General features: G+C 40.6%; 1 protein-coding gene across 3 annotated transcripts; it reads left to right on the forward strand.

Annotated features, from left to right (window-relative positions):
* Positions 1-4700: 4700 nt before the first annotated feature.
* OGFRL1 (opioid growth factor receptor like 1) lies at positions 4701-19551 on the forward strand. 3 transcript variants are annotated; one of them, XM_053974043.1, is made up of 7 exons: positions 4701-5027; positions 6390-6476; positions 7003-7084; positions 10140-10218; positions 10309-10375; positions 10512-10657; positions 12642-19551. In XM_053974043.1, the coding sequence occupies exons 1-7, from the start codon at positions 4773-4775 to the stop codon at positions 13399-13401; spliced, it is 1476 nt and encodes a 491-aa protein (XP_053830018.1). In that variant the 5' UTR covers positions 4701-4772; the 3' UTR covers positions 13402-19551. The 3 variants fall into 3 exon arrangements, with proteins under 3 accessions (XP_053830018.1, XP_053830019.1, XP_053830020.1); XM_053974044.1 differs by having other exon boundaries at positions 7006-7084; XM_053974045.1 differs by lacking the exon at positions 4701-5027 and adding an exon at positions 5192-5488.
* Positions 19552-21344: the final 1793 nt, after the last annotated feature.

Raw genomic sequence — 21344 nt, forward strand, 5'->3', positions numbered from 1 at the left:
TCTTAAAGTAAAACACTCTTCTGTTAATTTGTTCTGAAGTGACCTTTTACAGACTTGTAGTGCAAGACACTCCAATAAACAGGGCTTCAGTTAAGGTCTTCAGGTTTGTAGTCATAACCCAGCAAAAATGAGAGAACTTCCACTGGCTTTACTGAGCTCAATACACTGATCTGTCATGTCTAGCATGATTTATGTGAAGTCTTTTCTTCACTGTAAATTAATTTCAGATTTCAATAGAAACAAATTTAAGCAAATATGCAACCTGACTTCTGAGTTTACAGTTAGTTAATCATTTCCAATGACACTCACTAGAGGGAAATTATGGAGAACTTTATAAATTAGATTCACTTTCTATAGCTACTACATCAAGTTTGGCATTTAGCAGTCTGGGGCATTACTGGACTAAAGAAGATAATTAACATTCACCATAGTCAAAAAATAAGCAAATGAGGTAACAAACACCATTAAAATACCAGTCAGCTACAGCTACTTCATACAAAACATTGTCATACCTGTATGACTTTGAACACTTTCCCAGTGTTGGTGTCCAAATATTTTTAGACCCTTGTCTGGATGTATGCAAATAATACTGTAGCTCTCAGACATTTCTGTCATATCAATGCCTTTCTGCATTTCCTAAATCTACCTTTGTATGTTTAAATATCCACTGTGAATCATTTTACATTAGCTCAACTAAATTTCATTTTACCAATGTTATTTATTCTACCCTCCTCTGTCATTTATCAAAACAGTTTTGTAGTCTACTATATCCTCTATGGATGCATAATCCCTCCCAGCTTTATATCACCTTAATATTAGGTTGGTAAGTCTCTCCACAGTTGTTAATTGAGCTCTCTGGTATCCTATTCCAAGCATCCTCCCAAGATAATGATAAAGTATTACAATTACCACATTTTAAATAATTTTAACAGTTATCACACGCAGCATTAGCTTTGAGAAAGCAATGTGGTTTCCACTTTGAAGTCCTCATAAAACCATGTCCTCATCGAAGAAAAAAACCCACAGCTTTGACTAATCTATGCTGTTTAAGATATATATAAATGTATATAATCAGAAGTGCTTATTTTTTATAAGCATTATGAAAGTCTGTATTTGATGCACAGTGGTTTGCAGTCCCCTAGATCTTCTATTATTTTTCACCTGTGTTATGTGACAGTCAAGCTACTTGATTGAAACAGGTCCTCCTGGCCTTAGCACTTAGTCTTCTCCCATTATACAGGAATACTTCAGTGAGCTCAAGTGCCATAAATTCACTACCTTTGCAAAAATGACTACCAGTTCTGACTGTGAGGTAATGGAATTTATTTTTTTTCTAAATAAGATATGTCTTGTGGGAGTCTGTTCAAGCTCTGAAATACCACCCTATAAAGCTATTTAAGGTGCTAGAGCCTTTTCATGAATGCCAACTGCCTCTGGTTCACAACCAGAAGCAGCAATAAGCTTCAACCCTGAAAGAACGCATTGTTCACAGGAAAAATAAATACACCTGGCAAAGAGCAGATGCACCACCACCACCACCAAAACAAAAAACCCAAAATGCTAGGGAAACAACAACAACAAAAAAAAACCCACTGTGACTGGCAACCTGGTGGGGAGAAAAAATGGCACCAGCTCCTGTCTCAAGGAAAAAACCAAAACAAAACAAAACGAAAGGTTCACACAGCAGCTCCAGCAAAACAGATTGGAACCTGGTGAATCTCTGATGTTGGTCCCCTCTTCACAGCAGGTGAAGGAGGTGGATTTGGTGTCCTTATTCTCACTGGCTCAGCTTTTCCCAGGTCTGCGGCCGAGATGGAGCAGGCCCCAGCCAATTCTTCTCCCGCTAGTTGTTCTCTCAGATCTCAGACCAAAACCAAACTGTACAGTTCACTTTGGAAAAAAAGCCACCCAAGGATTGCTGCAGCAGCTTCTCCAGGGCCAGGGAAACTTTAAAAACCTTCTTGCCTAAGCTAACAAAAACCAAGCTAGCTAAGCAAAAAAAAAAAAAAAAAAAAAAAGGATGCAGTCCGCATGGCATCAGGGATGCCTGGGGAATGAAGCTTTGAATAAGCCTGTGGAAGAGTCCTGAGGCTCCCCCCTCCCCACCTTAAAGCTACAGCAATCAGCAATCATTTCTGGGCATATAGAAGATGATAAGAGAATAGAGTACTCATCGTAAAATCACCCCAAGATACCCATCTTGTAGGTGGCCATCATATTGATTAATCTCCAGTCATCTTGGACCTTCCCAGTTAACCAGGACTGATGGTAAATGATGGGGAGTGGCTTGGTGAGCTCTCCCACCAGCTCATTTGACTCCTAGTTCTTTTCAGTGCTCTGAGATCCAGATCTTTTAAAAATCCACCTAAAATTCTGTTAAGAGATTTGGTCGACAGCTTTGAGACTTGGCTGACAGCCTTGCTCTTCAGGTAAAACTGAGCTTTCTATAATAAGGTGCAGTTATTTGCACAAGAAATTGAGCTTTCTTGCAGGAAGATCTTTAGTTTGTGGGATTAACTGCCATGCAAACTGAGATGTCATCAGAACCTTCCCCTGATTTTTGATGCACATGCAAGGCATGCTTTTGAAGCTCCACAGTCCATAGTATAAACACAATCCCAGTGAGGGAACACTGATAAATGCTGTAGGAGGGGAGAGGAAGCAGAGATCTCGTTTATACTAGGCCAGTAGATGTTGGCCAGTGGAAGTAGCTGGTCAGCAGGTAGTCAAGAAAAATGTGTTCCAGAGGTCAAAATTTCTTAAGTCAGTTCCTTCAAACTATGCCAACAACATGGGACAAGATACTGTGGAAGCATGAAAGAAATCCTTTCCCCCAAATGAGGTCAAAGAAGAGGGAGTTCTTTAAAAATGTGATACATAAGCATGAGTGTTATACAAGACTCTGTTCCCTCAGCCCTAGCACCTAGTCTTACTGCTTGCCCTCTTATAACCTTTCTTCTTCCTGCTTGATGGGGATTTTTTATTCTTTATTAAAATGATGACCACTGGCAAAAAGGAGACTGAACTTTCCTGTATGCTTCAGGAAATATCTTCAGTATATCTTGAGAAATATCTTCCTGTATGCTTCAGGAAATATCTGAATACCTTCAGTTGTGATATTCCTTAATATCACATATCAAAAAAAGTTCCAGTAGACCTTGAAAACCTACAGGGTTGGGGTGGAGGGGATGTCTTGGCTTGGGCCACTAGCTTTGATCTTGGGAGTGGGAGTAGCTGGATCCCAAGGAGGGAAGCAGCTGGCATGATGGTGACTAAGGGGTATTGGAAAGGTTGAGTGGGCTTCACTGATCTTCATGAGGAGCACAGGAAGGGGAGAAATGTCTTGGCCAAGGCAGGTGATGGTGGGAGGCAGCAGGGGTAGACTGAGCTGTATCGCAGGCTCATGGGTCAGCCATGCAGCTCTGACTGTATCTAGGTGAGCTGCTACTGCAAATACACTTGCCTGAAACAAGGTCTGACAAACCAGGGCATTCCCAGTAATTTCTTGTGCTTGGTGTCAGTGGGTGCAGCTAACATGCTTCAAATCAACCTGAAGGAGGGTTATGTACAAGAGTGACATGAGTGCATCTAAGCATGACACTCTGGCAACTTGACTTAAAATGATCCTTCAGTTTATAGAGAGTGGATAGGGAAACAAGAATATATAGATGAAATCACCTCTATACTGATGACCCTGACATCCAGTTAAAATGTTGGTTCCTGCACTTGAAACAGATGCTAAAATATTCAACAAACAGCAGACGAAAAAAGGTACAACTTTGAGTGAGGGAATGTGAAAGGGAATTTATAGTGAGAGGCTGAAGAAGCTCAACCTGTTTGGTTTACCAAGAAGAGGACTGAGATGACTTGATGATAATCCACATCTTTAGGAGTGGTTCCCAGACATCACAGAATCGTCTTTAAGGCAGAAATCCCTGAGTGTGAACACTAAAGCCTACCAACCCTGGTTAGAAATTAGGACATGTTTTTAGACATGAGAGTGAGAGCAGGCACAGGAACAATGTGCTAAGCTGTAAACTCATCAGGTCTTCACTCCTGGCTTCAAACTCCGTCCAAAAGGCATGAACTAGCCAAATACAATATTCACTGTCACTGCCCTGTCAAACTGGTCCTTGAACATCATGTCGGTTTCATCCCCAAACTCGCAGGAGTTCTGGAAGCAGCCAGAACTGTCTGGTTAGCACAGTATTGCCCCCTCCATTCCTGTCTTCTCTAGCACCTGTACACTCTTTGGGGTCCATGGGCCACTCTTTGGGGTCCGCTCCCATGTCTATAGTGGGCAGCCGGAGCTTGCACACTGCAGGTGTCACTCACAGCATCTCCTCCCCAAACCACTGCTCTGGGGCAGCCGCCATCTCCACTCATCTCGATGAACACCCGCACCCACTTGCTCTTCTCATGAGCCTTCAAGGGACAGCGCGGACGCCTCCGGGACGTGAAATGCCCGCGGGGCGCAGCTCCTCAGAGGGGAAACTCCCACTCTCCCCCCGAGCACGGCCTGCCCGCTCAGGGCGGGCCCTGAGCCGCCCCGCCCGACCCCGCGGTGCCGGCGGCCGGGCGCTGCCCGCTGCCAGGACCGGGCGCGCGTTTCTTGTGGAAATCCCGGAGCCTGCAGCTCCGCCCCGCGCGTGTCCGTGGGCAGGGGCCGGGCGGGGGAGCAGCCCCGGCCGCCGCCGCCCCGCCCCGCCATGCCGCAGCCGTAGGCAGCCCGCGGCCGCTCGCAGCCCTCGGCCTCCGCGGCCTCCGGGCCGATGGGCAGCCTGCTGAGCGGGGTCAGCTTCAAGGAGCCCACCACGGTGGAGGACTGCGACTCCACCTGGGAGACCGACTCGGAGCCCGAGGCGGCGGAGCCGCGGCGGCAGGAGGGGGTGTGCGCCGCCGCGGGAGGCGGGGAAGAGCCGCCCGAGCCGCCCGCCGCCGACTGCCGGCCCGGGGAGCCGCCGCCGGCCCCGCCAGCGCAGGAGGACGCGGAGCGGGCAGAGGCGGACGCCGCCAGCCCCGAGCAGGTACCGGCAGCGCCGGACGCGGCCCCGCCGCGCCCTGCCCTGCCCTGCCCGCGGGCCCGGCGGCCGAGCGGGGACGGGCGGACCCGAGCCGAGCTGAGCCGGGCCGGGCTGAGCCGCGGTCCGGCCAGCCCCGCTGCCGCTGCTCTGCGGCACTCGCGGGCCCGGGCTGCTGCCGGCGGCACCTGCCAGCGCCCGGAGCGGCTGGGGATCGCCCAGCTCTGCGTGCCCACTAAGGACGAGCCCACCTTAGGATTTTATCTCTCCCCGCCTTAGGTTTTTATCTCTCCCCTGTCATTACTGGGAGAAAATCGAGGCCTTGGTGTCGTTGACATCCCCGTTGCTGCTGTTTCTAGGGAAGGCTGTGTTTTAAATTAAATGGAGCATTTAGCGTGGCCTCTTCATTAAAGAGGATAAAAATCTGAATATTTGGTCCTATGTGGCAATGGAAATGTGACTCCTCGGTGGGTGTGACGAATTTTCAGAGCGAGTTTCTCTTCTTCAGGAAGCTTTGTAAATGCCGAGCTTAAAGAAATAAAGTGTTCTTTTGACAATAATTTTATTTGAGTTAGAATACCGTGTAGGGTGGAGCAGCTGGGTCTTTTTTTAGGTTGCTAGATATATGGTGTTTTGGTTCAGGGACTAAACAAAATTAAGTTAGCCTAAGTGTCTTTCCCTTTTCTGCTTGTTACATGGTGATACTAGTGCCGGATAACCAAGTGTCAAGGGGTGTGTCTTGTTCAAGCCAAGTGTGTTTTGACTGCAGGTATGGCAAAGCTGGTTTTGTGAAAGGAGGAAGGAACATAGCTGCTTGTTTGTCATTAGTGTACAGTTGATAAGCCACGGGACGGGCAATAAGAACGGCAAATGCCCAGTGCAGTCCCAGAGAACTTCCTCTTTTAAGCTTGACTTTAACCTATTACACGAGTATTTTAAGGAATAGAATGAAATTTTTTTAGTAACTATTTTCCACAGGTTGCATTAGTAGCAATTAAGCCTATGTACACGACTCTTTTTTTTTTTTTTTTTTTTTTTGCAAATAGTATTATTTCCTCCTCAAAATTGGTGGTGTCTTGCATTTTGAAATGACAATCAGACTGTTTAGTTCAAATTCAGCCTAATTGGAAGGACAATTCATAGTCTTGCTTTTGTATTTTAGATTAATTTTTTTAACTTAGGTTTAAAGTGTGTTGTGTAAGTATTGAACAGCGAAATTTTCAATGTTTGACCAAACAGTAGACAAATGCATGCACTTACATTTGTTTACATTGCTGAAATCCATAATGAAAAGTAATTAATTTAATATACAAGTATGCTATTTAGGGGGTTTGTGTATGATGATTGTCTGCTTTCTAACTGTTTCAGAGTGGTGATGGATCTGAGCTGACAGCCAAGCCAAAGAGAAGCTTCTATGCAGCAAGAGATTTATACAAGTACCGACACCAGTATCCAGTAAGGATATTTTATGATTTAAAATTGCCTTGTCAGTAAAAAAACATTCCTAAACCTTTGTGTTGTCCAGTAAGAACAAGAAATGAGAACCAAAAAGCTGATACACAAACCAAAAAGCTGAGGCACAACATAAGGGAGTGAGAGAGAAGTAATGTCTTTTCATCCTGGGCAAGCATGATATGTGTAAGCCTGGGAGCTGTGGTAGGAGCCCAGGAAAGGCTTGTGCCTTGGATATCAAAGATGGTAGATCATAGAGTTTGCCTGACTGATTATTTGTCTCTCAAGTTCCTTGAGACTGAAGGGGGAGGGTGCTGCTATGCTTGCTGCTGCCTCAGTAGGAGAAGGTACCAGCCAGAAAGAATTTTCAGATCCTTAAACTGAATCTTTAAGTGCATGACTAGAGCACTGTGGTTCCTAAAACTCTGAAATTTTTTGTCCTTCAATTATTCAAAGAGCCCAATATCACTTTCTGAATAGTCTTTGTAGGTTTTTGTAGGCTGATAATGTCCTATTTCCTTTCTTTTAGCAGAACTTTAAAGATCTTCGTTATCAAAATGACTTGTGCAATCTCCGGTTTTACAAAAATAAAATCCCATTTAAACCTGATGGTGAGTAATCTGCAACAATAATGGTGATAACAGAAGAATGCTCACTAATGATAGTAGAAAATTGAAACAGTGATAACTGAGGCAAATTAAAGTTGTATAATAATATATTGCAGAACATGAACTTCCCATGTTGAAGTACCACATTGATGACATGAGAGCAGTTTGTGCTTAAAACAGAGTTAGCTTTCACTCTAGGAAGGTGGTGCTTTTCTTAGATATTATCAGCATGAAGTAGTGCAAGGCATTGTTAATACCACTTTGTGATACTTTTATTAAACAGAGGTAAAGTTCTTCCACTATATTGCACCAGCTTGCTGTTTGAATAGGAGTGGCAGTGATCTATGGGTGATATCCCTAGAACCGTGTAAGGGGGAAAAAATGTGCTTTAATCTTGTGTGAGATTATTGTTATACCAATAATAAAGCCATTTCACAGTGTCCCTAGTGGTTCTGCTAGTGGAGCAGGAACTTCATATGCAGCATTCTGCACAAACACAGGAGAAGCTGCAAGATGACAAGCCCTGCTCTAGAGAGTTTGCAGTTGACATATGAGTGACAATAGGATAGCAGACAGATGAGGAAGCAGGAGGAGGCAATAAAGCAGTCTTGGGCAGGGTGATAGACAGGAGTCTCAGCACATGAGAGCTTAGCCATTAGCAAAAAAGACAAAACTGAAGGTGAAAAATTAGATTTTCTGAGTTTTAAAAGAATGATGACAAGGTTGCTTTGAAGGTATTTGCCATAGGTTCCTCTCAGTATGAGAGCAGCTTGGTAGGAAATAGTGAAGTGCACATTGGAGTGCGGAAAGAGTGAGATGTGTAGGCTGCCTCTGAGGCAAGATCCTGTTGGAAGCAGGATCAGTCTCATAGCAACAAATGGGTTCTGATAAGGTAGTGAGGGACAGGTCACAAAGGCTTTGGAAGTATAGGTGTATAGTTTTTGTTTGATGTTACAGAGCAAGGTTTCACGATGGAAGAATGCAAAGAAAAAAAAAAAAAAAAAAAAAAAAAAAAAACAACGGGTCAGTATAAAAAAGTAACAGTCTAGAAAGATTATCTTCCCAGCATTCAGCAGCATTCAGGGTAGGTGTAAGCATGACAAGAAAGCACTTTTCAAGGTCAGGAAAAAAAAAAGTTGAGATGCAAAGTGTGAGAGTTCAGATAGGAAGCTGGATGGAAAGGAAGGTTGTAAAAATGAACACACAGGAAAGTTGAAGATGAGAACTGTTTTTAGACAAGATAGTGGTAATACCCTTAGCAAGCGAGAAGATAACTCAGGTTGTGAAAGAAAGATAAGACTTTTGCTTTAACCAGCTTGCGCTTTATCTAGATACCCATAGGCAGATGAATTCAGTCAGTTTTAGCGTGACTGCAAGAAGAGGTGGGTCTGGGAATTGACAGTAAAGAAGTAGTAGATTTGGGAGATGTTACACAGAGAACAGATAGAGAAAGAAAGGTAAGGGCAGTGAGGTCTGTGTGAAACTGGGGACCACATGGCTCTGAAACTAAAAGACAGAAAAGGTTGTGGGGAAGGACTCCTTTAAAGTCCAAAATGAAGAAGCAGTTCAAGAGGATTAGTTATAAGAAGAGATAGTAATGAAAGCTATAGGAGGGTTTCCCTTCCAAAATTTGTAAAGAATAACATTTCTCTTAGTATGCTAGGAGAAAAGCACAGTTAGTAATGTCAAAGGTAGCTGATAAGCCATGGAGGCTGACGTGTTGTTGGCTGTGAACTCTGGCTATGCAGAAGTTTGTATTGAGAATAGAAAAGAGTAACCACCACCTTGGCCCAAGTCTGTGGGTCTGTGAGAGTGTTTGGGGGGAGTCTTAGCTACCAGGTTAAGGACTGAAATACTGGAGAATGTTGTTGAAAAAAACCCAGATCTAGTGCAATACTAGATCTGAAGTTTAGTCCCATGACCTAGAGATTTAGCTTGTGGTTCTGATCAGAGCTGGCCTGTTTGTCTCTCTGCCCTGGGTCTGAGCAGCAAGTTTTCCAATACTTGAAATATAAGTTGGATACAATGCAGTGATGGTGAAGGTCCTCTTTCCAAGGTCCTTTTCCAGCTTCTCCTACGCTAGAAACCCCATGTACTTACCAGCTGCTTAGACTAGCTGCTTTCTTCACTTCTTAAATAAAAGTATGAAATGTGTCCTCCTTTGCCATTGAGACCCAAATGGAAATTTTCACTGGGCAAAGAGGCATCTTAAATGTATAGTAGGAGACTATATACACAGGGCTTTGGGTTTTTAGGTTGCTCCTATGCTATGTGGCTTTAGGAGATGCTGTGCAGCAGTACTGAAACTGTTGTTGGTTTCAGAATAGAAACAGATGAACACAGTGCTCATTCATGGAAAGATATTGTACATTTTTGGGAACAAGGATCTTCCTTTTATGTACTTTATATATCTGTGTAGTACCTGGAAAAGTGCCCTGGCCCGTGACTGAATTTCATGAGCACAGTCTCAGTGTTGTGCTTGGCCACTATTAATTGAGAAAGATTTCCCAATCATAATGGTATTTGCAGCTGAAGAGATTCCTGGTATGGGAGATTTCCTAAAGAGTTGAGGCTTTGTTCTATGAAGATTAGGTAGGTAGATAGATAGATAGATAGATAGATAGATAGATAGATGGATAACTGCAGAGTTTTGTCTTATAAAATCAATGAGAGGTGATTCACAGTGTAGTGTTCTATGGGAGAAGTTTGTTAATTCCCAGTCAGTGTGATAAAGGGATCCATGACATGAGAACTCTTGGATATATTTTACATAGGTTGCTGTCACATACCTTCACTTGTTGGTAACCCAGTATAAATCAGTTGGTTTTGTTTATATTGACATTCCATAAGTACCTTATTTTTTAATTAAGTTTTAGTAACTAAATTAGTTTTGAATTAACATTCATTTATTTATGGCTGCAATAGACCTTATTTCACGTAGTATATGAAAGACAATTAAAGTATGTGTTCTATCATTACTTTAACATGCATGTTCTTTATATAGCTGAGTGCTGGTTTTGATGGCTACCTAACAGTTTTTCAAATTGTTTTTATTCAGGGGTTTATATTGAAGAAGTCCTAAATAAATGGAAAGGAGACTATGAAAAACTGGAACATAACCACACTTACATACAGTGGTTGGTCAATTATTACCTATTTCTGTTTCAAAGCATTAATTTGATTAATCATTCTTATACTGAGCCATAATGCACTTCTTCTTTTAACAGGCTTTTTCCACTAAGGGAACAAGGTCTGAACTTCTATGCTAAAGAATTAACTACATATGAGATTGAGGTAATACAAATTGAGCTCCATAAAAGCAGTAATTTTAATACATAATTGCTTTTTGTTATGTAGAGTTGTCTTACACGATGCAGAAGTACTTGCTTTAGTGCCACTAAGAATTTCGGACATATTCTTTGTCCATTAGGAATTCAAGAAAACAAAAGAAGCAATTAGAAGATTCCTTTTGGCTTACAAAATGATGTTGGAGTTTTTTGGAATAAAACTAATTGATAAAACGGGAAATGTAGCACGAGCTGCTAACTGGCAAGAAAGATTTCAGCATTTGAATGAGTAAGTAATGACATGCACTTCACTTGGTAGAATTGCTATAGAATCTCTTTATCCTTTTGTTTTCTAGAGAAAGCAAAGATATTTTTTCCAAAGATTGTCAGGAAAAAAAGGGAAAAATAAATAGTTGATGCCTGGTTTGTGCCTCTATCTGTATGTTCCTCCTTCCCCTTTTTTTAAAATTATTCTTCTCACCCATTGCCAGTTGGACTGACATCACTGAATTCCTTGAAAATACAACTTTAGATGGTGCTGAAGAAGATCCCAGCTCCAAAATAATTTGTTGTGGTACTGAATTTGTTTTCACCCAATCCAAAAATGCTGCTTCTCACTGAAGAAAAAAGAAGTGGCTTATCTTTGTATTTAAATTTCTTTTTGAGAAAGATTAAATTCTCCACACCTGTATGAAAGTTAAGTAACAAGATTTCCCTCCCTTCTCAAAATGTGAAATACTTTGTATTTAAATATTTTTAATTGAAATGCTGATCTGGAAAGGTTTAAACATGTTATGTCAAGCCTTGGCCCAATGTTCAGCAAATTATATCAGTTGCTTTACATTGGTATTGTGTGGATTCTAAGTTTGCACTGAATTTTGTCTCATACAGATTAATTGTACCAAAACCTCTTTTCAAATTTTGTTTACTTTCCTAGTATCTCTGACCTTAGAGCTGCAGGATGTTTTCTTGCAGCATTTTGTTCTCCTGTCATGGTAGAAGCTTGTAGGTACAATTGCTGACAGATTCCAGGTGAAGATTGGGAATAATTTGTTAATAATTTTACATAAACATTATATGTGCCAGTATGGGTGTGGGCTCAGACTCAGGCCACAGATAAAACAGGTTTTCAGGAAGCCCAAACGTTACTGCATGCTTCTCCTGTTCTTTCCAGTGAGGAGCTACAGTTTTAAATCAGAATTTGGGACTCTCTTTACCTAATTTTATCCATCTAAAATTGAAACTTAAAAGCTTTTCTGCATAGTAAGGTGTGCTTCACAAGGGAAAGACCTTTTCACAAGCACTTGCAGAAGACAATTAGTTCATTTTCTCTTCGGTATTTCCTACAACAGTGGGGCTTACTCTCCAGAGGTGCCTGCTTTTCCCCAGCACTGCCTGTATCAGTAGTGCAGGTGCTAGTCTAGACTGGAGACCCAGCTTTTAAGTAACTTGAGTGAAGTGCAATGAACCCTGTTCTGTAGCTACACTATAAATACACTACAAACCCTTTCATTTACAAAGTGACTGGGTTTTCTCCCCAGAAGATGAACAGCATACAATCATCAAGGTTGGAAAAAAAACTCTGAGATAATTGAGTTCAATCTTTGACCAAGCACCACCATATCAACTGTACCATAGCACTAAGTGCCACATCTGGTCATCTTGTGAACACTTCCAGGGGTGGTGATGGCTTCCTGGGCAGCCTGTTCCAATGTATGACCACTCTTTCAGGGAAGAAATTTTTCCTAATGCCCACCCTGAACCTCCACTTGGTGCAACATGAGGCTATTTCCCCTTGTCCTGTCACTTGTTGCTTTGGACAAGAAAACAACCCTCCCCTTGCCACAGCCTCCTTTCAGGCAGTTGTAGAGAGCAATAAGGTCTCCCTGAGCCTTTGTTGCTCCAGAATAAACAACCCCATTACCCTTAGCTGCTCCTCCTTAGCTGCTCCTCATAGGACTTATGGGTTCCAGACCCTTCACCAGCTTTGTTGCCCTTCTCATACAGCAGAAGGAATCAAAATCAGTACATTTGATTTTATTTTCTCTCAGCTCTCTCCCCCAGTGCTTTTTACAAACACTAATTTTCACTCACAACATCCTAGCAAAGGAGGTGCTAGTAAGCTTCAGCAGTTTTGAGAAAATACAGGAGGTCTGAAGTACGTACCTGAAGTGATAAAAAGGACTGAGGAATTGCAATTCCAATTCTGTATTTGTAAAATGGGGTTTTTTTCTGATTCAATAGAACTTTTTTTTTACCCATTTCTTTCAAAGGTCTCAACATAACTACTTGAGAATCACTCGAATTCTGAAAAGTCTTGGTGAACTTGGATATGAGAGTTTCAAATCTCCTCTGGTAAAATTTATTCTGCATGAAGCTCTTGTGGAAGATACCATTCCCAACATTAAGCAAAGTGCTCTAGAATATTTTGTGTATACTATCAGAGACCGAAGAGAAAGGAGGAAACTGCTGAGATTTGCCCAGCAACATTATACACCCTCAGAGCATTTTATCTGGGGACCCCCAAGAAAACAGAAGTCAGAGGGAAGCAAAGCAAACAAAAAGCCAGCATCTCCAGTTTCTATTCCCAATAGTCATATTTCTAAGCATAAGAAACTGAAAGAGCCTAAGAATACATTGGCAAGTGGAAGCTCAGCTGGTAAAATAACTGAAGAAAGAAAGGTAGAATTCACAAAAAATGGGGAAAAAGTTGATCAGGATGAACAAGAAGTGAACTGTGATGCTGTTAGGCAGAACAACAGCGAAAAGAACAGTGACACTGATACCAGTCAGCTTTCAAAATCAGAAGAAGTTAATGATAATTCAGACAGAAAGGAGGACGCTTCTTATTCCAAAAAAGATGATGAAAATCTGAACAGTGACTGTGGAAATCACCCAGGCATTATAGAGGAAGATTTATGTAACACTGAGAATTCTTCAAATGACCCATCAGCAGATCTACAAGATAACCTTGATAAGGATACACTTTCAGGGGGCACCACCACAAAAACTAAGGATGAGCTCAAACCATGAGTCTGAGATTTAAAAAATCTTTGTTTCACTTTGAATGAAGCAAATTATTCATTGCTTCTTAATTTTGGTTGAAATTTCTATCTAATGTTAGTTCACAAGACTATGCTTGTTGCAAATGCATCAGATTAGGCTTCTGTTAGGTTAATGATTTTTTTTTTCAACCTCAGTTTATCAGCAGTCAGCCAGGTGTGTCTCTTTAAAACAATTGTGCATATTGAAAGCTAAGAAATTCATTATCTTTTCCAGACAGATTGCACAGAAAAGCTTATCTACTTTTTAAAATTCATCCAGTATTGAAAAAAAAAATAAAGTGTGACAACTAAAAAGCCTTGGAACATCAGAATTTTTAAGTTTCCTTTAAGTTTTGTTTTCCGTTTAGGAAATTACTAGAAATTATTTCAAAACCACAGTTTTTTACCCTAGTGGTTATTTTTTTAGGAGCTATGGGCATGATTAATAGTGTTATTTGCACAGTATCTTTTAGCTTAGATTAGCATCTTTGTTAGAGGCACTTAACAATGGATAGCATATATCATGTTCTGTACAGCTGGGAATCACTGTACATTGAATAAAATTTTTAACTTAAAAGGAAATTTTAGCCACACCTTTTGGATACAAGGGAAGCTTCACATTAGACTTCTTTTAGTCCCTGTTAAATTCTCCCTTCTCTTGACTCATTTGTTACAACTAATCTGGGCGGAGGGATCTCTTTGATCTCTCAAATTCGGTCTCAGTTTGAAAGCTCTCCATTACTCAGCTGTAGTAAGACAACTCCCCCAGCTGGGTTCAGCACCTGGAAAGCCTCTGGACAGGTGAAAAGCAGTGTCTTTACCACAGAGCACTGCCTTATCAGCAAAGCCATCAGAGAAAAGGTCACCAGGCATGGCAAGTTGGGTCTTAGGTGAACTTGGATGTTTCCTGGCCAGTTTTGGGTAGAATCTGCACAATGCAGTCACCTGTTGCTGGTCTCAAAGGCAGTCCTGATGCTTCTTTCCAGATGTCTGTTTCCTCTCTTTGCTCTGTGTCATAAGTCTCTCACAGTTTTATGTTACTATGATAAGCAACATAAACTTAAGGCAGGCCAGTCTGTTGGCCAGGCTGGAGCCCAACAAGTAGGAATTTCACTATTCAGATGTTTCCCAGCTTCTACCAAAGAACTGTCTGCTCTCCTTGAGTAGCTGCTTCTGATTTTCTGCTATTCAAGTCAAATGGTAGTACCCAGCAAATTAGTTGTGCAGAATATGAATGAAAAAGAAATAATGCAGGTACAATTCACACTTCCTACAGTTCTAAAATACTATAAAACTTCTGTGTGTATTTTCTGTTTAAAGGTGTACATATTATCCACTGCCTTTAATGTATTGCTGATTAAATGTTACGAGGCAAAAGGCTGACTACAGTTTGAGTGTCAAAATGCTACAGGACTTTATTCAAGTTTTATAACTCTAAAAGATGAAGTTTTCAGGGGTCTCAGAGCATAGACAAAATGTCTTGTATTTTGTTTTGCTAATGCCCATCATGGCAATGCATCATCCATTTTTTTTTTCCAGGTAGCACTGGTTCTTGGGATCAAATAAAGTGGCAGTTAGGGATCTTGGTACCTATGGAAAAAGATTAGGCTCTTTCCACGCTAAAAAAGCAGAGGAAAAGGAAGATGTATTTCTTCTTCTATGCTGACTTGTGAGGGAAGGAACTTACATACATGGATTTTTCTTTAGGGTAGGTAACCCAGATCATTCAAGTAGGCATTAAGTCTGTCTGAGCAGAAATGCCCCGAAGAGTTCCAGCCACCACCTTTTTAAGGCCAGAAAGATCCTGAGAAGCTTTTCACAATTCCCTGGACATGAACTGGGATCCCCTTGTTCGTGTTTGCCTCTGACCTTCAGAAGGGGGAGGAAGTGCTGTGATAAAACTGGTCTGTATAGTTAAGGACTCTGCCCCTTCATATATTGAAAGGGAGGACACTTCATTTTCTGCCTATAACTTTTTCAGTCTTGAGTGCCTAACTGTGCAAACTTCATAGAGTTGTTCTTACATAGTTATTTTTTGAGTATCATAGGGAAAATTGATACCTTGTGTATAAGGAACATAACTACAGCATAAGAAGCTATACAGAACCTTCAATTTATGAAGTTTAGTATTAATTTTAAACACTTTACAGAAAATGCAGAGTATTGAAGTGAAATAAGGGATGACAGAGGTGTTATTATATTTATAGTGTAATTTGACTGAACGTCAGTGACCTCAGGAAATCTTTTGTCTACTGAATAAAAAAAAAAGAGAAATCTTACCCTGATTTTAAACAAAGTTCTTGGGATGTGCATCCGGAAGATTACTCTGCAGTATTCCATTATCAAGACATATCTCTCATTTAAACATCTTACTGGGCTGTCTGCATTAAGGGGCTAAGGTATCTGAAAATATTATCAGGAATTTTGGTACTTATACCTGTATGAACTCTGCAGTTGTTTTTTTTTTTTAAATCTGCAACTCAATGTATTTCTCTCAGTTTTCATAGAAGAGTAGTGGCATATCAGTTGCCTACAAAGACCTATGGGGACTATGTAAGTGAGGGGTTTTGTGTCAGGTGGGCTCCTGCACTCTCTAATCTTTGTTTTACAACTTTATCAACAGAATTCCTCCCATGGGACACTTCAGCTTTAACTAACAAATTCTGCTCTATGTAAAATGTGACAATTTATCATTCTTTTCATAGGGAATTGTTTCTCCTGATTTTTACTTAAAAGAAGGATTTATTGCAGGGCAATCATACAGCTTAGCATCCCATTGAGATTTGTGAGGATCAAGTGGGTGCACTGTATGCATTTTTGTTACAGAATCATGGCCTTAGCAACCAGAAGCACCCCGTGCTTGAAGTTTCTAAGTATTGATCTTCAGGTTTACAATATATATATAGTATATATGTGTGTTGAAATGATTGTGTTCTCATAGATGCCAGTACATAGTTGGTTAACCATTGCTTCAGTAACTGAGGGTATGCAAAGAAAGTCAAGTCACTTGCTTCCTGTTAAATCTCTTTTTGTTTTACTATATGCTAAAGTCTTCAGGGATTTCTGTGTACTTATTCCAATAGTGTATTTTGACCCAGTGTTAGACTAGAATCTGAGCTGTTTGTATGTTAATTGAACAGAACCTTCCATATGAAGGTTCTTCCCAAGTAAGTACATCTGAGTAGCCTCTGGTACTGTTAAGTGGGAGTATTGTGGACGTGCCTGTGAATTTGATTTTAAGGATCTTGTGGCGAGGGGATATGAATGTGCAACTTGGAACAATGTTACTGAGTACACACAAGGCAATCATACGCATCATGCAAAAATGCAGCACTTTAAGGTTAGTTACAGCTCTGTGCCCTACTATGCCAGACACGAGTGTGCCTCGGTACCTGGTACTGTGTTGGTGTAGAGACTGAAGGCTTGGGTACATGAGGTGTCCAGCACAGACCATTCAGAGTAGAAGAGTAGTTACATGTGTCCACATATCTAGGAGCAGGTCTGAGGTCTTTGTGTTCATGTTGCTCAAATAAAATCTTGAAGGATGCTAAAAAAAAAGTGCAATAATCCTTTGAGAGCCGTTCTCTGGCTTGGGTCAGCTCCTCAGTTTCCTGCTCTAAGATTGCAGCACTCTAATATATTAGGTATTTGTATAATCATTGTTAACATTTCATGTAACCTAGTGTAAGCCTCCCTGAACTATTCCAGGATAATTCTAATAATCTGCAGTTGCATATATCTGTACTATAAACAGAAGGTTTACAGACCTTAAAAGCTTTGTACAATATTGATGGATGATCCCATGAGGTAAGACAAGTGACATTTACTGGATTTAAACAGAAAACAGCTCTTGTTCGTTTTTAAATAAAATTTATGTCTATCTGTTTAATTAGAGGTTATTTTACCCCTTTCTTCTTCTGACTGTTGTGGTGGTACTGATCACAATTTATAGTTATATATGTTTAGGTGAAAATGTAATTTTTTACACTTCACTTTTGCAGGAAACATATCATATTGAATTTCCTTGACAAAAGCTGTATTTATGAATAAGATGCAACTATGTGAAGCAAGTTCTGCTATTAATAAAAGTGTGACAATATCATGCTGATGATGTATGTTGTCCTCAGAATTGCCAGTGGGGATCAGAACCAGAGATGTTTCTAGCCTTGTGTCCTGCCTTCAGTGCTGGCCACCAGAAAGATGCTGCGAAACAAAGAAATTATACAGTGACCCCATTTTTCTCCAGGAATTTTTTGGTTTTGAACTTGTGGTTTCTTTCAGCCTCTTCAACCCCCTGTGGCTGTGAATTCCATGTTTTAATAATGTTTTGTGTGGAGAAGGTGATCTTTTATTTGTCTCAGATTTGTTTATTAAAGAATTGCTACTGCATTTGAACACAGTACTAAAAGTTCTGTAAGATGAAGAGTAATCCACTTCAAATCCATTTTTGAACACCATGGGAGATTCTAATGACAAAATACCTGTTTAGGCAGAAAATGTCCCATGTTTCTTCTGTTTTTAGGCAGAAGATGTCTGCTTAGGCAGAAACTTGTCCTAAGTTGATGACAATGATACCTTACTTATTCCTTCTGAATACATATTTGCCCATAAATCCTTTTGTAGACTAGCGCTAAAAGTGTAGATTAAAAGTCGGATTCCAACTGCAGGACAGGGTTGATTTATTTTTTCTTACTTGTGTAAAAGCAAAATCAATCAAATGGAAAACCTATTCCTAGCCCACATATGAGTGAGCTACCTCTGGATTTGGAGCAACCAGCATCAATGAATCTAACATGATCATGTAGAAGATGGAAATCATTCCACATTTTGGTAATCTGTTTTGATACGTGTTCACAATTCCAATTGTAATTGGAGTAACTGGTCAAAAGGTATGTTTTATGGCTGTCAGAGTCTGAAAATGGGTCAAAAAAGGCCTAAGCATATACAACCCCCCTCAATTCACATTATGGTCAACACCATAGTTTCACTATTTACAGATATTTAGATGCAGTTCTCCAAGGGGAGTGCACATTGTGTCTCTGTAATATCTTTGTGCTCAGTATTGGCTATGAACCATTTATTTTCTTGAAAGCTGTGTTCCCTTTTCAGCCCTTGTTCTTAAGTACACTTAGTTAAGACCTTTGGTGAAAGCAAGAATTTACTTTAAAGAATAGGTTTATTACATGCTGTACGTAATGGACTCCTAAAATGTAGTTCAAAAGCTATAGAGATCAATTCAATAGAGATCTCGTTTCTTCTTAGAAATGTGGCTCTTTAATTCTACAATGCTTACAAGTGCAGTGGTGTATTCATCAACTAAAATTTATTGTGAAATATACTGAATGTACTTACTACTGTGGCTAGCCATGTGAAAATTACTGTTTTGCAGTGAAAAAGGTTATGGCACTTATATTTTTGGGACCTGCTGAAGCATGTTTGCTAATTATTAGTTGCTCTTTTTTTTTTTTTGTTTCTGTGTTTTAAGGTGTTCCACGGTTGTTTGCCCTTTACACAGTTTGATTTTGGCAACAGATGATTAAGTGTAGTTTTGCACTGATAAAATTTGAAAATATCATAGACTTCACTGTTGAAATGTATTCTAAGAAAAAAAGTGCAGTAAAAAGAAAAAGCCCCAAGGCCCAACAATTTTTACTTGCAAAATGGAACAGCTCTATGTCAGTTTTTATGACTGGTCCTGCTCTCTTCATTGTATTCCTTTGCAGTGTTTAATTACAGAATGCCATGCATGTTTGGTAGTACCAATACCATGTGTATGTGGTAGGAGTGGTAACCAGTTTCTGGATTTGTAATGCACTATAAAGAGATATTTTATAATTCTGTATCTGTATGGCAGTGTTATGCCAAAAAAATTGTATAAACATAAAAAGCAATAGTTTATGTTGCTTACTGCTATATTTTAAATAATTTGTAAAATGAAATACTTGGATTTCCTTTCAGGTAAATATATTTTTAATAACAGCAGCCAAAAACTCTGAACTAATAAAGCTTATTCATTTAGCAGCATTGTTTTAGCAACATATACAGATATTGTGTAGCTCTACTAGTGTGCAATTGCTGTTTGGTGCTTGTTTGTAAAGTCTTGTGTAAATATATTAACACTTAAAAGTAGGGAATTAAAGGTTCTGGTCCTCCTTTTTTTGTAGTCAGTGGCAAAATGACCATGGATAGTAGAGGAATGAGGGAAGGCCCAGAGCCAGCTTTTCTACAAGTCCATGGTTAGTTTTTTTCAAATTAAGAAAAATGTATACTATCAAAACACAGTTAACATTAAAGAGTAAAATATCCACTATGATCATGCAGGCATAAACTATCTGGAGCAGTGTCAAAACCAGGCTACTGCTGCTTAAATGTAGCAGGGAAACATTTAACTTGCTGGTTTTATTTATCCTGTGCTGAAGCTGTAGGATTGGATGGCTTCAGTTCTGGTTTTGTAGTAAGCTGTTATTCACATGGTGTGACTGTAGATGTATAAAGCTCTATAAAGAGCCCAGCAGATTTGGAAAGGGTTTCCTAATCTCACATGTTTCTTCTTAAAGAGGAGAAACAGGTTCTCCTCACACTGAAGGAGTACTTCCATGTGGTCCATGTCTCAAATCAAGCTTGGTGTTAAGATGGCTCTGTTAACCTACTTCCATGTTGTCAGGTCACCCAGGGATGGCACTCAACTCGTAGCCAATGTCATTGGTTGTCAGTGTGTTGGTCTCCCCAGAAAACCCAGTTACAGCTCCCTGAGGCAACTGCTGTGGCTCATCTGCCCCTTGGCAAAGACTGGGTGTCACCCTCCTGTGCCCTGGGAGTGTAAACTGCACTAAAAAGGGCCAGGGCCTCTGAGGAAACACTCACTGATGTTGCTGGCTGAAGCACCTGCAACTCCAGACTTTGAGCATGTCTGCTGTAAAAATGCTGCTCTTGCCTGAGCACAGACCCTCCTGAGTGCCAGAGGCACTTGTGAAGTTTTGTTGGTGCTCATTCCAAGAGTAAGAGCCTAAACTGATATCCCAAATTTAGCTGGCCCTTAGTTAAATTAAGCCTGAGCAGCTTCTGGAGGAGGTGCAACAAGGGCTGATGAGCTCAGCACCCTGTGCCTTGCCCACTGCCTCCCCCAGCCCAAGGGCAGGCAGCCAGTGTGGAGCTCAGCCACACAGCCTGTCGGGGCCTTCAGCTGTCCCTCCCACCTGCATCTCGCAGGGCATCCATTCACATCCTTTGCTTTATTCTGGGGGGCGAAATCTAGAGAATTTCCAGCTGCTGGGGTGATGGTGACACACAGAGCTCATTGTGCAGTGGAGGGGAGAGCACGCAAGGAGGGACCGAAGTGGCAGCGCTTGTGTCTGTGCAAGGTGAGCTGGGAAGCACTTTTGTTATGCACAGAGTGGTGGTGGAGACAGCCAGAATAAATGGCAACTACCTCTGTGGTTTAGGGAGCTAAACTACAAAGTTTTGTTTTGAAATTGTTCCACTGAAATACTTTTCTAACAGAGCTGTGCCATGAAACTGGGATGAGAATGTTTTTATTTTGAGGATCTTGAGAAAGGTCTAAAACATCTATAAAGGCCACATTAATTGCAAAAATGTGATTTAGCTAACCAAACCTGGGAATACTCTTCTTAAAATTACATTTTAATTTATTTATTTTGCTTTGTTTGCCAGGGATGGGTAATAAACTGGAAGAAAAAATATTTAGTATCTTCATTCTCTGGGGTTAATCAGGCCAACTATTATCCCTGCAAAGTTAAAGCAGTAAGTATGACTGGAGAGTATCTGCAGTTTAAAAATAATCATCCAAAGAAGCAGTAAAAGTATCTACCAAAGTATTTTGCAACTAAATAAAGACACATAATGGTATTGCTTTTTAGATGTTACATTCACATATCTTCAGAGTTGCATTACATTGTAGGCAAAACTTCAGCA

Source organism: Vidua macroura, chromosome 3 (assembly GCF_024509145.1).
Source record: "Vidua macroura isolate BioBank_ID:100142 chromosome 3, ASM2450914v1, whole genome shotgun sequence".
In the NCBI taxonomy this organism is placed as follows: Eukaryota; Metazoa; Chordata; class Aves; order Passeriformes; family Viduidae; genus Vidua; species Vidua macroura.

What these genes read in the sequence shown, in the direction of transcription:
- OGFRL1 (XM_053974043.1), top strand. Translation starts at nt 4,773, where the DNA reads ATGGGCAGCCTGCTGAGCGGGGTCAGCTTCAAGGAGCCCACCACGGTG. An exon ending in AGTACCGACACCAGTATCCA is followed by an intron (nt 6,477 to 7,002) that starts GTAAGGATATTT and finishes CCTTTCTTTTAG; the next exon opens with CAGAACTTTAAAGATCTTCG. An exon ending in AGATTTCAGCATTTGAATGA is followed by an intron (nt 10,658 to 12,641) that starts GTAAGTAATGAC and finishes TTTCTTTCAAAG; the next exon opens with GTCTCAACATAACTACTTGA.